The 16,920-nt window shown below is 42.5% G+C and overlaps 1 protein-coding gene across 13 annotated transcripts in view; it reads left to right on the top strand.

Moving 5' to 3' along the window:
* The window catches only part of PRDM10 (PR/SET domain 10), a 34,151-nt gene that overhangs the window by 4,112 nt on the left and 13,119 nt on the right, over positions 1–16,920 (top strand). For 7 of the 13 annotated variants that reach the window (XM_071798893.1, XM_071798892.1, XM_071798895.1 and 4 more), the window contains 12 exons: positions 521–674; positions 2,790–2,976; positions 4,748–4,912; positions 6,058–6,117; positions 7,819–7,950; positions 8,806–9,013; positions 9,390–9,631; positions 10,680–10,883; positions 11,691–11,763; positions 12,421–12,538; positions 13,294–13,423; positions 14,864–15,091. In XM_071798893.1, the coding sequence (XP_071654994.1) occupies positions 2,887–2,976; positions 4,748–4,912; positions 6,058–6,117; positions 7,819–7,950; positions 8,806–9,013; positions 9,390–9,631; positions 10,680–10,883; positions 11,691–11,763; positions 12,421–12,538; positions 13,294–13,423; positions 14,864–15,091 (1,650 nt within the window). In that variant the 5' untranslated portion in view covers positions 521–674; positions 2,790–2,886. Of the gene's footprint in view, positions 1–520; positions 675–2,789; positions 2,977–4,747; positions 4,913–6,057; positions 6,118–7,818; positions 7,951–8,805; positions 9,014–9,389; positions 9,632–10,679; positions 10,884–11,690; positions 11,764–12,420; positions 12,539–13,293; positions 13,424–14,863; positions 15,092–16,920 lie in introns of those variants that run through there. The other 6 variants (XM_065855580.2, XM_065855579.2, XM_071798898.1 and 3 more) reach the window with 5 other exon arrangements.

The following is a 16,920-nucleotide window of genomic DNA, read 5'->3' as shown; positions in this document are numbered from 1 at the left end:
AACCAGTGTCAAAAATTTGTGCACGCCAAATATGAAATAAGAGGGCCTTGGGCCCTCTCTGGGATGCGTCCTGTCTGCTCTTGCACTGAGTTCACACTCAGCACCTCCATGTTTCCAAGGAAATGTGCTTCTCTCTGTATTTTGGTGCTGACAGAAACGAGAATTCACGGAGATCTAGTGTTGGGCAGGAATGCTTACCCGAGGGGCAGATCCCAGCCTGTCTTTTGAATTTACAGAAGCTGAAAGCATCAGCAAATCCTGCAGCTCCTAATATTGTCTGATTGTTATTGCCACACAATTGGCTGGGTTGAGCAGTCTATTTTCTTTATTTCTGTGAAGAACAGCAATAAAAATGCCACTTATAGAAACTGCACCACCAAGCCACTGAATTTGGCTCAACTTTGTGCTTTTTTTCCCTGAGATTTGAAATCACTGTTAACCTCTAGAGGCATGGCAACACTTGAAATGAATGACTTCTGCTTTCTTTTCCAGCTTTCTGGTACTATTTTTTTTTTTGCAGGTATGAATTCAAATGCCCAGTTTCATCTGTTAAAGACCTCTTTGAACCCTTGGGTCCCCTTTCCACTGAAGTTCTAAGTTATTTGTGCCAAAATGAGTCTGCAGGAGTGAGTCAGCATCTTCCTTCAGACCTTCAATATCTGCTGGTGGGGAAGGTCAGCCAAAAATTCTGCTACTTGTTGCACCATGTGCAATTAGCCAGAACCATGCCTTTCTCTTAATTCAGTCACTGTTTAATCTAATTACATTCTTATTAGCAGGATAATTATATTTTTTAAAACCCAAACCACCCCAACTTGAAACCTCTAGTATTCATTTTTATTTTTCTAAGCATTAGGTAGTTGATTGAAGTACTGGCTATTAGTGCAATTACCTGAATTGGCTCCTGATTAATAATGGCAGTCAAGAAGGAGCTGTTTGGGATAAACCAGCCAAAGAATATCAACAGGATAGGCATGTAGAAGTTGTTTAGATTATGTTACTGACATAAACGCTGTGACATTTCACACAAGCAGTTTGGACCCCTTGGTGATCATATATCTGATAAAATGAGCAACGGAATTGAGTGAAACTGGTAGGATTAGGTATGAGAAAATCCCTCAGTTAATCCTTAATAACAAGTAGCTTTGCGGTAGCTGGATGGAAGGTGCTTTGTAGGGATGCATGATATTTATTTAAAGATCAGAGCTTGCGTGTGCTGTATTGTACAAATAAATAACATTTATTTGTAAACAACCCTGGTTTCAGCACTTGGTGAGTAAGGCTGGTGTTTGTCAGCCCTGGTTGTTTGCTGCAGTTGTTTTGTATTAATGAGATGCCCTAGCTAAAATGTTGTGCACAGGTATATGGAGTTCTTTTTTCTTTTTCTGGGTATTTTCTCTCAAGTATTGTTAATGTAGATAGGATATCTGTGCCTTTATTCCCATAATGTAATGTTGTATGAGTCTAATCTGAAGTCAGAACTGTTCCTCACTCTCTACTTGTGGGGGGGGACCTCATGAGATGGCAATTTTTAGGCTCTAGTCCCCCATGATGGCATGACTTACTGTCTAGCGATGCCCAGAATTATCTTTCCCACAGTTTTTCTGTGTATATGTGGAAGTAATGTGATTTTTTTCCCCACCACGCAATTCGGTGACATGAGCTTGTGACTTTTCTGTACTATTGATTTAGACATTCTGGCCAGGACCAGTGCTACAGTCAGTGTTCGGGTCTGCAAAGCTTATTTGTTGCTGGCAAAATTAGCACAAGGCAAAAGTGCCTGCTGCTTTTTTTTCCTTCCTCCTTATCTTTTTTTAGTTTGTCAGTGACAAGCTAACTGCTAGCATTTAGGGGAATGAATTATGACTAAAATAATTTGCATTTCAAATGCAAATGAATGAAAGTGTCAGCAAGGAGCCTTCTGCTTTCTTCCCAGTGCACAGGCAGGGACTGATGTTGGATCAGCGCTTGGTATCAAATAAAGTTAATTGAACTAGCTGAAAAATGAAATGGGCTCAGCCTCATGCTAATTCCTGGGCTCGTGATTTAATGTGACATGAGAGCCCAAGGATTGGGAAGGTGCTGAACCATGCACCAGAGCTGTAAATTACCCGTCTGAGATTCCCCGTGGCAGATTGAGAGGCCCCAATAAAATTGAGAGAGATGAATAAAAGCTCACTTGGAAGCAATTTGTCAGGATCTTCAGGCTCGCGTCAATTGGAGTTTAAGTTTCATTATTCGTTTTCTAAAAGTTGTCTATTGTAACGCTGCCTTGATACCAACTGGTGCTGCACTTTTGTACAAGGTGAAAGCTGCCCGTAGATGTAAAGCCAGTTGTTTCTTGAACAAAACCTCTTTCAGACGAAACTAGAAACTGGTGATGCATCTCTGAATGTAGCGTGTTCTTGTTGGAAGCTTAAGGTTAATTTTCTGCATCATTTATTTATTTCTGGGCTTGTAGGTGCCAGGAGAACAATGTGAAGAATATTTCATGGGCTGCCTGTGGCCAAGGAAAGCAGAGCAGGAGGAATTCAGTCTAATTTTTCAGTGCAGGAGGCATTCAGTGTAATCCTGCAGTGCGATTGTAGCGATGGTTGTCTTGTTTCCTCCTTAACAGAATATGGGAAGTGTAATACAGCAGAACTTGAGCACAATAAATGTGGATGTGCATGTTTGTAAAGCCAAACCTGCTTTAGTCTGGCAGTGTGTTCCTATAGCGCAATAGCTGATGATAATACCTCATGTGTCACGCTTGTTTTAATATCTCCATCCTCTGTTTGTTTTAATAGCCATGTTACTGAAGATCACCTTGTCTTCTGGAAGCAGAAACACGGTGAACAGATGAATCTCTTCAGCTGGACATTCCTTCAGTAGATCTCTCTCATCATGGAGCACCACAGCAGGGAGGAGATGGACTCGAAAGAGGAAAGTCCTCAGGTGTGGGCTGACTCTGAGCAGGAACAGAATGCTGCTCAGGTGACTAGTGCCTTCAGGAGCGCTTGGGTTCTGCTCAGACTAAATTAGGCTTGGTGTGGTGCCTTAGCAAGCAGGCGTTCTCAGTCGACTGGTTCTTATAGTCTGGAAACTCAGCTTTCATTTGAGAAAAAACACAAGCGTGTCTGCGATGATACTTTGGATTAAAGCTTCAGAAAATGAGCTATGCAAACCACAGCAGTGAGCACACAGACATCTGAAACAAGCTAAACGAAACCTGCTGGTGGCTAGAGAAGTTTCAGTGTCCAAATAGATGTAGAACCATGTGTGAAAGTGAAAGGGTGTTCAGATTAATGAATATTAACAAAACGTGTGGTCTGTGGCAGCCCAGTTTGATGGCATCAGTGGACCTTGGAGAAAGTAATGTGAATAATTTTTTCCAGTCGGACATCTGAGTAGTGGGGAAGGGAGAAATGTTAATTGTTAGTGACTAATACAGCCAGATTCTGCTGTATGCAGCTTGTCTCTGAGACAATGCAGCTGAGAATTTCTACAAGACCGTAAATGGATTTATTCTTTTGAATATGTTATAAAGAGGGTGCTGTGTGTCATTTGACCCACAAGCTGAGAAATTCTGTCTCTTCTGGTAATTTCCAGCTTTGAAATTTGCTAAGACAGTTTTCCATGGCCTGTGTCCTGTTGTCTATACAACGACATAGCCATACTGTTGTTTGCACTTGGCAGTTATAAAGCTTAACTAGTATTTGCCGAGCGCTCTCCAAATGTGAAACGCTGCTTGCATCCTTACTGGAGTGTTTGCGTAAGATTTAAGTGTACGGAATCAGCACTTAGCATCTGCGGGGGAGTATCAGGTGTCATGTGAAGCATAAGCTGAAAGGTGAAACAAAGTAAATAAAATGGGTAGCTGTGGTGGTGTTTTATGTGGAAATGAATATGGTTTTATGCTAGCTGTCTTATTTTTCCCATGGGCTGAAAAAATGGTTTTCAGCATGTAAAGGACGTCGAATGATAAACATGTTCCTGTTGCAGCTGGAATTAAGTATTCTACCTTGTTTAAGGTAGGCAGCTAATCGTCATTTAAGATCATAATGTTCTGTCAGAATCAACTTGTTTGGACTTAAACTGCTGCCCTAGATGGAACTTGTTCCCGTAGTCCTTTGAACGGTTGCTTAAAGCTTTCAGTTATATGTTTCTCTGTTTAAATAGTTGCATTTTCTACTGATACTGCATGTAGCTACTACAGAGAAGCAATCTATAATAACAGACGCTATTGCTGCCTCATGATAGGTGCAATGCTATTACTTGAAGCAGAATCAAAGTTAATAGATTCTGTTAGCTGTTCATCAAAGAGAATAAATTACCTCCAACTACAGAAGTAGCTGAATGAAGTAATTATCATAAATCCAGAAAAGAATATGAGGATAAAGGGAAACAGTATACTAATAAATCCCATAGATAGACCAGTTCAAATCCCAACTTTTTCTCTTATGGCCTTTTGAAGCATCATGCAGGAATTAAGTATGGCAAGGTGCCCTTTATACCCACTGGGCCTTGAATTAGAAATGCAGAGGAAAACCAGAAATGGCTGGTAGTTCTTATGTCCAGATTTCCGAGTTGCCAGCGTGATTCAGATGATATTTTAAATGTACATTTTCAAAACAATTGACTAAATACTTGGAACACAGTATACTCTCTGCTTTCCAAGGCACCTCTGCAACTGCTGTGTTTTGTCTCATTTCCCACAGCTCTGTGGCTGCAGAAGTTTTGATACACGATGTGTTTTCTCTTCCAGGTGCACTTTGTCCCCGAGGGGGGGACAGTGGCACAGATCGTGTACAGCGATGAGCAGGACCGGCCCTCGCAGCAGGTGGTTTACACGGCGGACGGCACCTCCTACACCTCTGTGGACACCTCGGAGCACACTCTCGTTTACATCCATCCCGTGGAAGCTACGCAGGCACGTGTAGTTCTGAGCCCACCCTCTTTTGGCACCTAGAAAATGAAGTTATCTAGTTGGAGATTAAAGCCAGCTACCGGCCAAGTGATACAGCTGGAAAATAGCAGGCGGTTGCTCCTAACACTTATTTTTTTCCACCTCTTGCTGAACAGGGACTTTGTGCTGTTCATTTGTCTGATATGCAAATATGGTAATCGAAGGATATTGAGGCCATGAATTATAAAATGCTGCTTATTTCACTGAAGGTGAATGAGATTATAATTAAATCAAAAGTGTTCTCCAAAACACAGATAATCTCTCCAGAAATTCTGCCTCTGTTATATTCAGTGAAATAGATTCAGGGCACTCTATGTCGTCTGGAAGAGTCCTCGTTTTGCATAGTACAGTGCTCATAGTTGATAGTTACAATAACGGGCCTTTTTGCAAAGGATCTCAGTGTATTCAATCTAATTTTGTAGTCTCTCTTCAGTGAAATTGTTGATTTTTACGGACCTAGGTTCTTTTTCTTCATAGTTATATCAAATAGCTTTTCCTCTCTGACAGCATGTGTTTATATGGGGTTAATATAGTATGCATCCTTTTATCTGTGTAGACAGATAAAAAAGAGGAACGGGCACACTTTGAATGTTTTATAATGTCTTTGCTGACAGGACAGATCAGCAATGCTGCAGAGTGCACGTACTTGACACCCGCAGCAGCGCAGGCACAGCCATGTCATCTCTCTTGTGCAGTTCTTAGCTGCTACAGAAAGACCATTCCTACGTGGTGGAATGTTCTGAGAGGATATTTTGAGAGGATATCTCTCAGGAAGTTACTCACCAAGTAACTCCTAGACTCTGAACACCATTGTTCTGTCAAAAAAAGGCAGCATTAAGACACTATCATGCAACTGACGTGAAATTATCAAAGTGCTAATGGCATTTGTATCATGCCACGTTTTTATGGAGCGCTACCTAATTTTAGTTTAATTTCTATGCATTTAGGTTCACAGGGATAAGTTGAATTAGTCTGCTGTGGCAATAGGCGCATTACAAGTTAGCAAAGGATCAAATGTGGGTGACTTCGTGGTTGCAGGGTAATTTTTGTGTGAGTTGGGATTAAACAGCCCCCAGGCCGGTTTGATAAGCCTTTTTCACTTTGTCTAGACTCTGTTTACAGATCCGTCCCAAGTGGCGTACGTCCAGCAGGATGCTACCACCCAGCAGGTAAGAAAGAGATGTTAATATTTCCTTGCATTAAGAAGCCAAAAAAATCCTATTTGTCTTAAAGCTCATTCAGCAAATATATGATCTAATTAAAGGTAGAGATGACTTAGATGTGTAGTGCAAATGGACTCTGACAGCAGACAGTGGACTGTTAGTATCCTGTGTGGAGTATCAAGGGCATGAGCACTTGTCTGTGTGTCCTCAGCCCGTCCTTCCTTGCAACACTGACAGCAGTTCCAGCAGAGATGTTCATTTGCTTGTTAATTGTCAGTCCCTCATTACGGCAGCTCCTGCCTTTGCAGGTGCTCTTACGTCAGCATTTCATGTGGGACATCCCTGAACTGACAACAAATGTTAAAATAATAATTAAAGCTCCTCTTCGCTTTCAAAAGAAACTTTATTCTAAAAAGAAATGGAAAGGTTTTAAAAATAACGCTTATATTCCTTGCAGCATCTGACACGGAAATGCAAGTAAGGATCTGTTTGAAGTGTGACTAGTAGTAGGAAATGCTAGTATGAGGTATGAATAGACACAAGCTTGTGTGAACCTTGGATTACTGGCAGACCTGGAGCTGTGCCAGGGAAGAACGATGCCTTTTTGGTTGCCACTTGGCATCAGAAATGTCAATACCAGACAGCTCAGTTCAGCTGTCATCTTGGTGGTTTGTTCCTCACTGTCGCGTGGGTCCCTGAAGTCTTTTTGCTGTAGTTTTTAAGCAGTTTCATAAATTACTCTTAATGCTTTTTAAAAGAACTAGGTTTGAAGTTTGAAGACTTGCCTGTCCGCTTATGTTATAGGTTTTCTTGTCTGCTCCTTCACTGTTGGCACAATTCACTGTTCTCAGTTTTATCTGATATTTATTAAACACTCTGTAGAGGGGCAGGGGATTTAATTTTAGCCTCAAATCTGCTTGACAGTCAGAGGCACAAACTAGAAGCTGTGTGATGTCAGGAAAATAGTGCAGGATAGTGGTGCAAATTCCTGTATAGATAAATAGGAAACAACAGACAGGAAAGGTGATTCCTAGGATCTTAATTCTGCTTTATTGCCGAATGGATGGGAGCAGTATGGTAATACAAATTAAATTTCTTGTTACTACACAAAAAGAAGTGTAGGAAAACCAATAATCTATAGCGTGACCAAATAATGTAAAGAAAAAATAATTGCTGACATACTCTTATTTGAGTGCTTGGTCTTCAGTGAGGTTAGTATACCTTTTTGTTTCTGCAATGGATCTTGGTTGGCTTGAGAAAAAGAAAGATGGGCATAAAGAGGAGATGCTGCTTTTTCCTTCTTTACCTTCTCCCTTAAAAAGAAGAAAGAAAAATAAAAAGGTAGATTTGGAGATAGAAGAGAAAAAGACCCTAAATCACTGTTTTTGCCAAGAGCTAAGTTGCTCCTCACAACCCTGGCAGACTGGATAGAATTAGAATTTAAAGTGAAAAGTGGGAGATAAGAAAGTCAGAAGTTGCAAAATCTAGACTGAGTTTTGAAGCTTTTTTCTTTGTCCCTGGATCTGCAGGTTTTGTCCAAGTCCATCATCCCTACTAAAAAAATATAGATAGATAGATAAAAAGCATTAAAATGCTGCAGTTTTGGACCTGGTGTAGTATTCCAGGGAGCTTTGCATGCAGGGCGCTGCCTGTGTTAGGTGACTGATGGAAATGCTGCAGCGCTAAAACGAGTGCCTATAATTTTAGGTAACTGTGCTCTTGCCTGCTGCTGCTCAGAGCATGAACCCCACCATGAATCCCACCAACCTGTCCGTGCTCGGCAGCGTTGCCGAATCCCCCCAGCAAATGGCTCTGGAGCAGGGTCCACAAGCAGATAGAGTAAGTTGCCAGGCACCCTTTTTATTTTTTAATGTGCAAGTCCACCAATTTCATTGCTCCATTGTCCCAGGTGGTGAAACGTGACTGAGTGACACAGGATGAGATGCGAGAAAGCTGGAGCATAGATTTGTACTGTCTTTCATAGTCTCACCATGGAATGTGTGTTGTGGTGTTTTGGTTTTTAAGAGAGATCATGTATTTAATATGCAGAGAAACCCGTTCTGCAGATTGTTCCGTCTGAGCAACAGCCTTGAAATGCTCTTCTCAGCTTTGAAAAGCAAACTTAACGGGAGGTGTAACGCTGGCTGTCACATTGGACCAACAGCCACTGGGTCTCTGTGCCTGTCTTTTCAAACGGCTTTACTGCGCGTAGTACTTCTTGTTCTCTACCTGAAAACCTGTGTGGGTGATTGAATATCCTGTGCAGTGCACTTCAGCTAATTTTTCCCCCCTTTTTTTTTTGTGTGTGCCAAAATGCAGGATTCTCTCACTTGTACAGAAGAAGTTAAATATGGCTTTAGGCTCTAGATAATTTTGACAGAGCCTGAACTTTGTTTCAGGCATTCTGTGAGGGTCCAAAACTTCTCTAATTCCAGTTTTCTCTCCTGAGAAGTCAGTCCTTGACAGGGTAGAGCTCAGAAGTACCACAGAGCTGTCCTGAGTGAGGCTGTCAGCAGCAGCACTGTGAAACATCCCTCAGCAATCGTTTATCATGCCACTTCACTGTCCCTTGTCCTTCTTTCCGTTGCCAAAGGAAGCAGAAAAGGATAGACAAGCAAGAACCTTCATTGCTCATCTTTGCCAGAGTGTTTTTCCTTGTGAATCCATTTTAATTGCTGTGAATTCTCTCCTCAGGCATCATTACAGGTGCACAACCAGGTGTTACCTCCTATGGAGGCAGTGGATGGTTCTGACCCTTTAGCACCTCTGCAGAATCAAATGGGAGGCATGGAAGCAAAAGAGGAAGATGATGAGGATGAAGATGAGGATGAAGAAGGGGAAGACACTGACATGGATGAATGGGACCCAGATCCGCCTCGACCTTTTGATCCCAATGATTTGTGTAAGCATATGAAGCAGTATGTAGTCTATGTGCTGCTCTCCATTAATTTCCCCTTCATCTCTCCTTCAGTAAATTGGAGTGAAAAAAAATCAGATTTTAGCAGTAATAATTAAACCCCTTTATACCCAGAAATGTATACTCATATTGGGCTGCCCCACTAAAAAGACAGGCATCTATCTTCGCTGGAGTCTCTGAGCTTCTTTGTTCTTGATTTTGCAGGCTGCCCTCTCTAATATTTTAAAATGTAGACAGGTTATTGGAATAAATGTTCCCACAGCTGAGCCAAAGATGTTTCAAGAGAGATAAGGCTTCGTGTTCTGAGCTGGCTCGTGAGTGTCTGCCTGACAGTCGCGTCCTCTCTGACTTTGCATTGTAGGGTGTGAAGAGTGTAATAACGCGCATCCCTCGGTGTGTCCCAAACATGGACCTTTGCATCCCATCCCCAACCGGCCGGTGCTGACCAGGGCAAGAGCCAGCCTCCCCTTGGTGCTCTACATAGACAGGTTTTTGGGAGGGGTGTTCTCCAAAAGGCGGATCCCAAAACGCACCCAGTTTGGACCCGTGGAAGGACCCCTGGTTAGACAAACGGAACTCAAAGACTGCTATATCCATTTGAAGGTAAGGAAGGGAGGAAATGTGAGGGAAGAAGAGGAATCAATTTATGCTTAAACTTGGATTTTCATGACTTTTGGCACTCTGCCTTGATCAGTGACTTCACTGGAAATGTTCTTTTGTTACTTCCATCTCTGTAACTTGAAAATATCTGGATTACTTTGGCTTGAAATCTACTCTGTTATTCAGGGAGACCCAATAATCCTGAAGAATATTTTGGCACTATGGTGTTATGATCTATAGGACTGAGAACATGGAATGCTGTGAATCACTCTCACATGGGCTGGAGCAGCATCTGGACATAAAAATAGCAGCCCTGTCTGAGGATGTTTTGCTACCATTATCTTGTGTCATGCTGTAACTTAAGTTAAAAATATTTTTCTTCCCCTTTCCCTCTTCTCACCCACAAGATATAGGGAAAAAGAGAGTTTTTTCTCCCCTTCTTCATGCCAACTCCTTAGCCTGAAGTATAATGTATTTGGCTCACTTTTATCCATTTATTTCCGGGTTTCATTGTAGGAATTGGTCCTTTATTTGCTGGACATTAGGTCTGCAGTCTTAGTAGCGCTGGTCTCTGATCAGTGTCTGACAAGGATGTTGTGACTACAGGCAGATTCAGTCACCTAACACAAGTTCAGCTAAAAAAGCAGCAGTGTCACAAGTCAGGAAATGAAAGGAAAAGCAGGTCTGCCAATTGAAAACATCTGAAAACCTGTATCCTATAACCTGCTAAAGCTACAGCTCCTTGTGCCTTGTTTATAGGCTCCTGTCGAGCACTGTGCCTGACCCTTTGCATCAATGCTGCTTACCCTTGAAACCCTTGAAAGGGTCCCTCATGTCTCCCTAATTAAATCTCTACTTGTTTTAAGTATTTTTTCCAGTGCTGCTTGTTTCTGGATCCCTATTAGCAAAGAGAAAATTAGGTATGTCTTCATGCTTTCCTAATGTCAAAGTTGCAAGGTCACAGTGTGTTGGTTTTGATTTTTAGAAACTAAACTTCTTTTGAAACTGCTGCCAGACAGTCACAGTCATATGTAATTGGATTTTCCTACAGGTTTCCCTTGATAAGGGTGACAGAAAAGACAGAGACTTGCAAGAGGACCTGTGGTTTGAACTTTCTAGCGAGGCTCTTTGTAACTGGATGATGTTTGTGCGTCCAGCGCAAAACCATTTGGAGCAGAACCTGGTAGCGTATCAGTATGGCCACCACATTTATTACACAACCATTAAAAACGTGGAGCCCAAGCAGGAACTCAAGGTATGGCATTGCTCGTGTTTCATGACTCACTTTTCACAGAATCCCAGAATGTCAGGGGTTGAAGGGCCCTGGAAAGCTCATCCAGTGCAATCCCTTCATGGAGCAGGAACACCCAGCTGAGGTTCCACAGGAAGGGGTCCAGGCGGGTTTGAATTTCTGCAGAGAAGGAGACTCCACAACCTCCCTGGGCAGCCTGGTCCAGTGTCTGTTACCCTTACTGAGAAGAATTTCTTCTCAAATTTAAGTGGAACCTCTTGTGTTCCAGTTTGAACCCATTACCCCTTGTCCTATCATTGGTTGTCACCGTGAAGAGCCTGGCTCCATCCTCCTGACACTCACACTTTATATATCTGTAAACATTAATGAGGTCACCCCTCAGTCTCCTCTTCTCCAAGCTCAAGAGCCCCAGCTCCAGAAATGGGAAATCCCCCAAGTTAAAAGCTTTGTCGTTCCTCTTGGTACAAGTAACAGTACTCTGCTGACGTACATCCTTCACAATCATACAGTTGGGTCTAAAGAGATTAATCTTACTTCCTTTAGAGCCACTCGTAGCTGTGTGTGAGATTAACATTCATATTAGGAGGCTATACCTTAAAATTAAATGAATATGCTTTCTGAGCAAAGGTCTTTCATTCCTTAGTGGGGGCATATTGATCTCCCAGGCTTTATTATTGAGGATGAAAAGAGCAATAAGGGTTAGTGGTTGAGGCAAGTGAAGTAAATGTGTTGTTTAAATACCAATTTCAAAAGAATTCCCTTTAGTTCTGGTTCCATCTGAGTCTTTTGTTGTCTTGTGTCCTGCTGCAGGTGTGGTACGCTGCCTCCTATGCAGAGTTTGTGAACCAGAAGATCCATGACATATCTGAGGAGGAAAGGAAGGGTAACTTGAACTCTTCTGCTCCCAGTTTTTGCAGTGTGATGGTAGTTGGGTGTTGTAATTCTTAGTTTTAAGTATATGGCTTGTATAGTGCTCCCAAATTTCTGCTAGGTTAAGAAAAGTTAAACCAGATCTAGATTGAATAATTGGGACTTATTTCTACTAACTCTTCTCATGGTAATATTGTAATCAATTAACCTTTTGCCTCAGTTTCTGGGACACATGAGTTTGCTGCCAGAAAGAGCTGCATTTCTGTACTCAATGTCTAATTTTGAGTCTGTGTTAGAAACCTATGTCCTACTGCTTTAGCTTCAGAAATTTCTCTTGACCTTCCATAATTTATGCCAGAGACACAATCCTGTAGGTATTCTTTCATACAAGGATATATTTCAAAATCTCCCTGAATTTCAAGCAGTGTATATTGTCCATGTGAATTGTCCCCAGCGACCTTTTTGTCTTTCTGTGAGGAGCTGTTGTCATGCCACAGTGCAGAGGGGATAAAAGCAAAGCCAAGTGGAGCAGTGCTGGGTATTCTGCTGGCTATCTGACCATCGGGGAGAAATACAGCCCACGGAGGACAGAAAGGCTTGGGGGAGAAAAATGAGGCATTTAATTGGCAGTGACTGAAATGCTTTTATTGACATTTCCCATTGAACATAGTTCTCCGAGAGCAAGAGAAGAACTGGCCATGTTACGAGTGCAACCGTCGATTCATGAGCTCCGAGCAACTCCAGCAGCACCTCAACTCCCATGATGAGAAGCTGGACTTCTTCAGCAGGTACTGAAAGCTTTGATTTTTGACTGAGTGTCACTGTGGTGCTTCCCCAAACTTGCAGAAAGGAGGGTCTTTGCCCTACAGAACTTATTGACCAACTTGGGTACCCACAAGAGAACCGCTCAGCACCACAAGCTATCAATATGGCACCAGGAAGCTGAGGGGTGTAGGAGACTTTGTGAAAAAAAGTAGCTTGGGGAAAATAAATACCCTGTTGAAACTGTTAAGATTTCTTTGTTGTTTGCGTTTGGTCTTTTGCCAATGACTTAAAAAAAATAGCCATATTTTAGTACCACAGTATTGAAATATTGGTGCTTCTTGGAGATATGCAGCTGCGGAGCTTGGCGAACAAAACTTGTGGTGCTTTGGCTCCTCATTGCACTGTCAAGAGAATTTATCCTGACCTATTAAAAGCTGAATCTCCAAACATCCCTCAGGGACCAGGACACATTGGTGCTGCCTTTTTCCCGGAACTTAGCAAGTGGCTGCATTTTGTTTCCCTTATTTTTTGACACAGAAAATTGTTCCCTTCACTTTACTGCCTGACATCAATGGCTAAATGCCTTTTTGGGGAGGAATGCTATGGCTTCGGCTTTTAAATTGGTTTCCTTGTGCACTTGTTCCATCTAGCTGAAAAATGCTTTCCAGCACACCGTACGCTGCGATGCTGGAAGTAGGAGAGTTGCCACAGCAGTGAACTTGCTAGAAGCCAGTAGTCCTCTTTTTGTCTCTAACATGGAGCACTGTGTATTCTGCAGAGCCAGAGGCCGAGGTCGTGGGCGAGGAAAGAGGAGGTTTGGACCAGGGAGGCGCCCGGGGCGCCCTCCCAAATTCATGCGTGTGGAAGTAACCAGTGAAAATGGGGAAAAGTGTGAAGAAGGGACACAGGTACATTTTTTGGGAATGAGGAAGAGGGGAAAAAAAGTCATGTGGGTTGTAAACCCTTGACTAAAAGAATTTGGGGCATCAGTGCAAACTGAGGGTGTGCTTGGGATTTGTACCTGAGTCATTATTGGTTTTCTAGCTGTGATGCTCTGCGATGCTCTCCTTCTATAAAAACTGTAAAATCACGTGCATTTGTACAGCAACTTTCATCCCAAAGCACTTAGCAGTGAGATAGGTTATTGCGGCAGTTTAGCAGCAGCACAAAAGTAATTCAGACAGTAAAACTGTAATGGGAATTTAGGTTCATATTTGTCCTTTCTGTAACGTGAGGTCAGAGTCTGCTCTTAGAACTGTTGCTGGTGGAATTAAATCAGTTTGAGCTATGATTCTTTATGATGTTTTAATATTAACAAAAGGGCCTCCTGTAGGGCATACTTATTGCAAAATGCTCTTTTGCTTGTGGCTGTTGGTTATATAGGGACCTAATGTGATGCATTTATTTAAGTAAAATGCTAAGTTCTCTCTGCCAACCATGCTTAGGTTACCACCAAGTCCTTTTAGGAAAGGTGCCACAAGGGATCAGTAGCTCTGTTTTATGACTTAGCTGAAAGCTGACATCTGGAGTGGTAATTTTCCTCTGGCATCTCACTGGGTCGTGGTTTAGTCCTGACTCGGGGAGGAATCTATATGTTGCCTATGGATTCCTGCTGCTCGTGTTCTGAGCATGCAGAATTGCTCTGAACATTGCATTAAGTGCAGACAGATTTTTGTTGTGTGCTTCCTGCTCCCAACACTCTCCCGTTTCTTTTATGTTAATGCAAAAAGGGAGGAAACCAGCTTTGTGTGATTAAATATAAGCGATGTACATAGCTGGGTAGGCAAGAGCATGTAGAGCTTAGAAACTGGATGGCAAAACACACAGCGCACAGTACAATGATCTTGTTTGTCACTCTTCAGCACTCCAGCTAGTTTGTTGGAGTAGGCACTGCATAACAATATATGGTAATCTCTCCAAGTGACAGCAACTTCAAGACAGAAATTCTCTGCTTTCCCTGCTCTGTTCTAGTTGCTTTGGTTGTAAAGTTTCTCACTCATTAGCATAGGACATCTTTGGTTAAAGCAGTAGTAAGGTCACGAGTGCAGAAGAACTTGCTTGGCTATTAACAGCTGGGTCATTTAAATTGTGTGAGTCCCCTTAGACAATATGATGGGCAAGAGGGTCACCTACCTGCAGTGCTTGTTTGCTGCTGCTCTGAATGTTGCAGCTGCAGGTGGAGGTGATCTGCTGAGAGCATCAGTGCAACACAGGGGAGCGTTAGCATAGACACATTTTTGATAATTTCTGACTGAATATTTAGAAGTCTCGTTATCTGCTGAGTGTTATCAAAGTGTTTTTCAGTGGGTGGGGGGAATAATCACTGGTTGTATGATTTGCGATTTCAGGACTTGCTGCATTTTTCCAGCAAGGGGCAGTTTGATGAGGCCGGACAAGCCGCGCTGAATGGGTTGGAGCAGCAGGAACAGACTCCGGTGCCACCAGAGACGCAACCGGCACTGGAGCAGCAGTCGGAAAACCACCCGCTCCAAATCCAGCCGCAGCACGACGAGAGTGCGGTGCCTACGCAGAGCACCATGACGGCAGATGACATGAGGCGAGCAAAGCGTATCAGGGTAAGCTAAGAGGACGGCAGGTCACGTCTTCCCTCACCCTCTCCGTTTGCTGTAACCCAGTGAGTGCCAGACCTGCCTGCCAGGACCAGCTGGTCTCTTTTCCTCCCGCTGTTGTATTTCCAAATCCCGAATAAAGCATCTCATTCTTAGCAATTTTCTTTGCTCTGAGAGGAAGACAAATCACATGTAAAGAGCTAGTATCTTGTGAGATGCGAGTGAGAATTGCTCACCAATTGGAGCTGATTCAATTCCAGCGCAGTAATTCTTTGATAGAAACGCCGTCCGTCCAGGCTGGCAAGCAGGAGTGTTTCAAACAGCCGGCTGAATCGCAGCACTGTGGCACAGACTGATGACTTGTTCACAGCACCATCTGTGTCTCTCGGAACTCTTGTCTTGCAAATAGTTGCCAAAGAGGAACCATGACCTCGGTTTAGATCCACTTAGTTGGTGATGATGATGGTGATATTTAGTGATGAAGTCCTTTGTTGGGGTAGAGAAACCTGCCTTTTTTTTAAATTAAAACCTGTACTAAGAGCTTTGTGTACTGATAGCAAACACTTTTGAGTCTGAGCTCTGTGTCAGCTGGGTGAGCCGTTTTGTTTTGGTTTTTTCTACAATGTGTGGGAGGGAAGTGATTCAAGCACATAATCCTTCAAGCTGTGTAACTGTGAGATTGGTTTATTTAGCCTAAAATCTTTTTCTTGTTCTTCCATGTGTAAAATTTTGATTACAGAAAAGAACAGCTGCAATTGGGGTAAGCCTTCATTTTTAGGGGAGGAGGAAGGATTAGAGAAGAGTAACTGTTCTGTATAGGAAGCTACTGAGCCAAATTTTTCTCAGTTTTTAGCATTATGTGTGTGAGACCAGTGGTAGTGTTACCAATTAAATGCAACAGCATATCTTGAAGGAAGAATTTGGCAAAGGCACATGAAAGCTTCTCTGCACTTTGGAACCCAAGATGTGAGCTTAAGTGCATCTAAAACAGTAAATGTGGAAAGGAAGGGCCAGAAATCCTGAAATTACTTCTTTGTCTTGTGACTTAGCTCTTGTTCCCTGGAAATTTGTCACAAATGGATGGCAACTAAAGAGGAGTGCAGTGGTGGTTTAGTCCTTGCTGACATGTCTGTATCTCCAGATCTCTCTGACCTTTCAGTTTGTGTTCAGCAGAGTCCTGGAGATATTTTGAGATGAGGGCACTGGCAGAATGGCAGGTGGATGGTTGCACAGCACCTTTCTAAATTGCATCAGACTCTGAGCAATGAGAACCTGAGATAAGAGTAAACTAGCAAGTATTTCTAAGCACTGAAAAAGTCACAGCAAGCTCCAGCACCCTGTGAGCACCTACTCAGTTCATCAGCACCTTCTTACAATAACAGGCACTCAACATTATAAACAAGCAAACGTTTGGTACCCAGGTAGAAAGTCTTGACTCGTGATTATGATCTGGAGATCTGTGTAGCTCTAGTTCTTCCTTATGTAGGATTTAATTTTCAGAAACAATAATTCTTTGTGAATTGCTTCCACTTTTCTAATGTTTAAGACAGAGATGCTCTGAGAGCACTTGTGTTGTTGCTGGAAGCCCTGATCTCTGGTGCCTCAGGGTTCTGGTAGGATCAGTTCATTTTTCAGCCTGTGGAGTTTCCCTGGAGATAAGAACATAAATACTTTGAAAAGATATACACCTACCCTTCAAAATACTCTTGAAACAAATAGAGGAATGTTTGGTCCCCAGCCAGAATGAGTATTTGTTTTTAATTCTGTTCTGGGCAGTGTCCAGGGTACCTATGGGCTGATCCCAGAAACATCTGCATTTCCAAATGCTTTTTCTT

The sequence above is a fragment of the Patagioenas fasciata genome, chromosome 24, assembly GCF_037038585.1.
Source record: "Patagioenas fasciata isolate bPatFas1 chromosome 24, bPatFas1.hap1, whole genome shotgun sequence".
NCBI classification, from domain to species: Eukaryota; Metazoa; Chordata; class Aves; order Columbiformes; family Columbidae; genus Patagioenas; species Patagioenas fasciata.
Note: the sequence above shows the minus strand (reverse complement) of the source record. Positions and strands in the feature narration are given on the sequence as shown.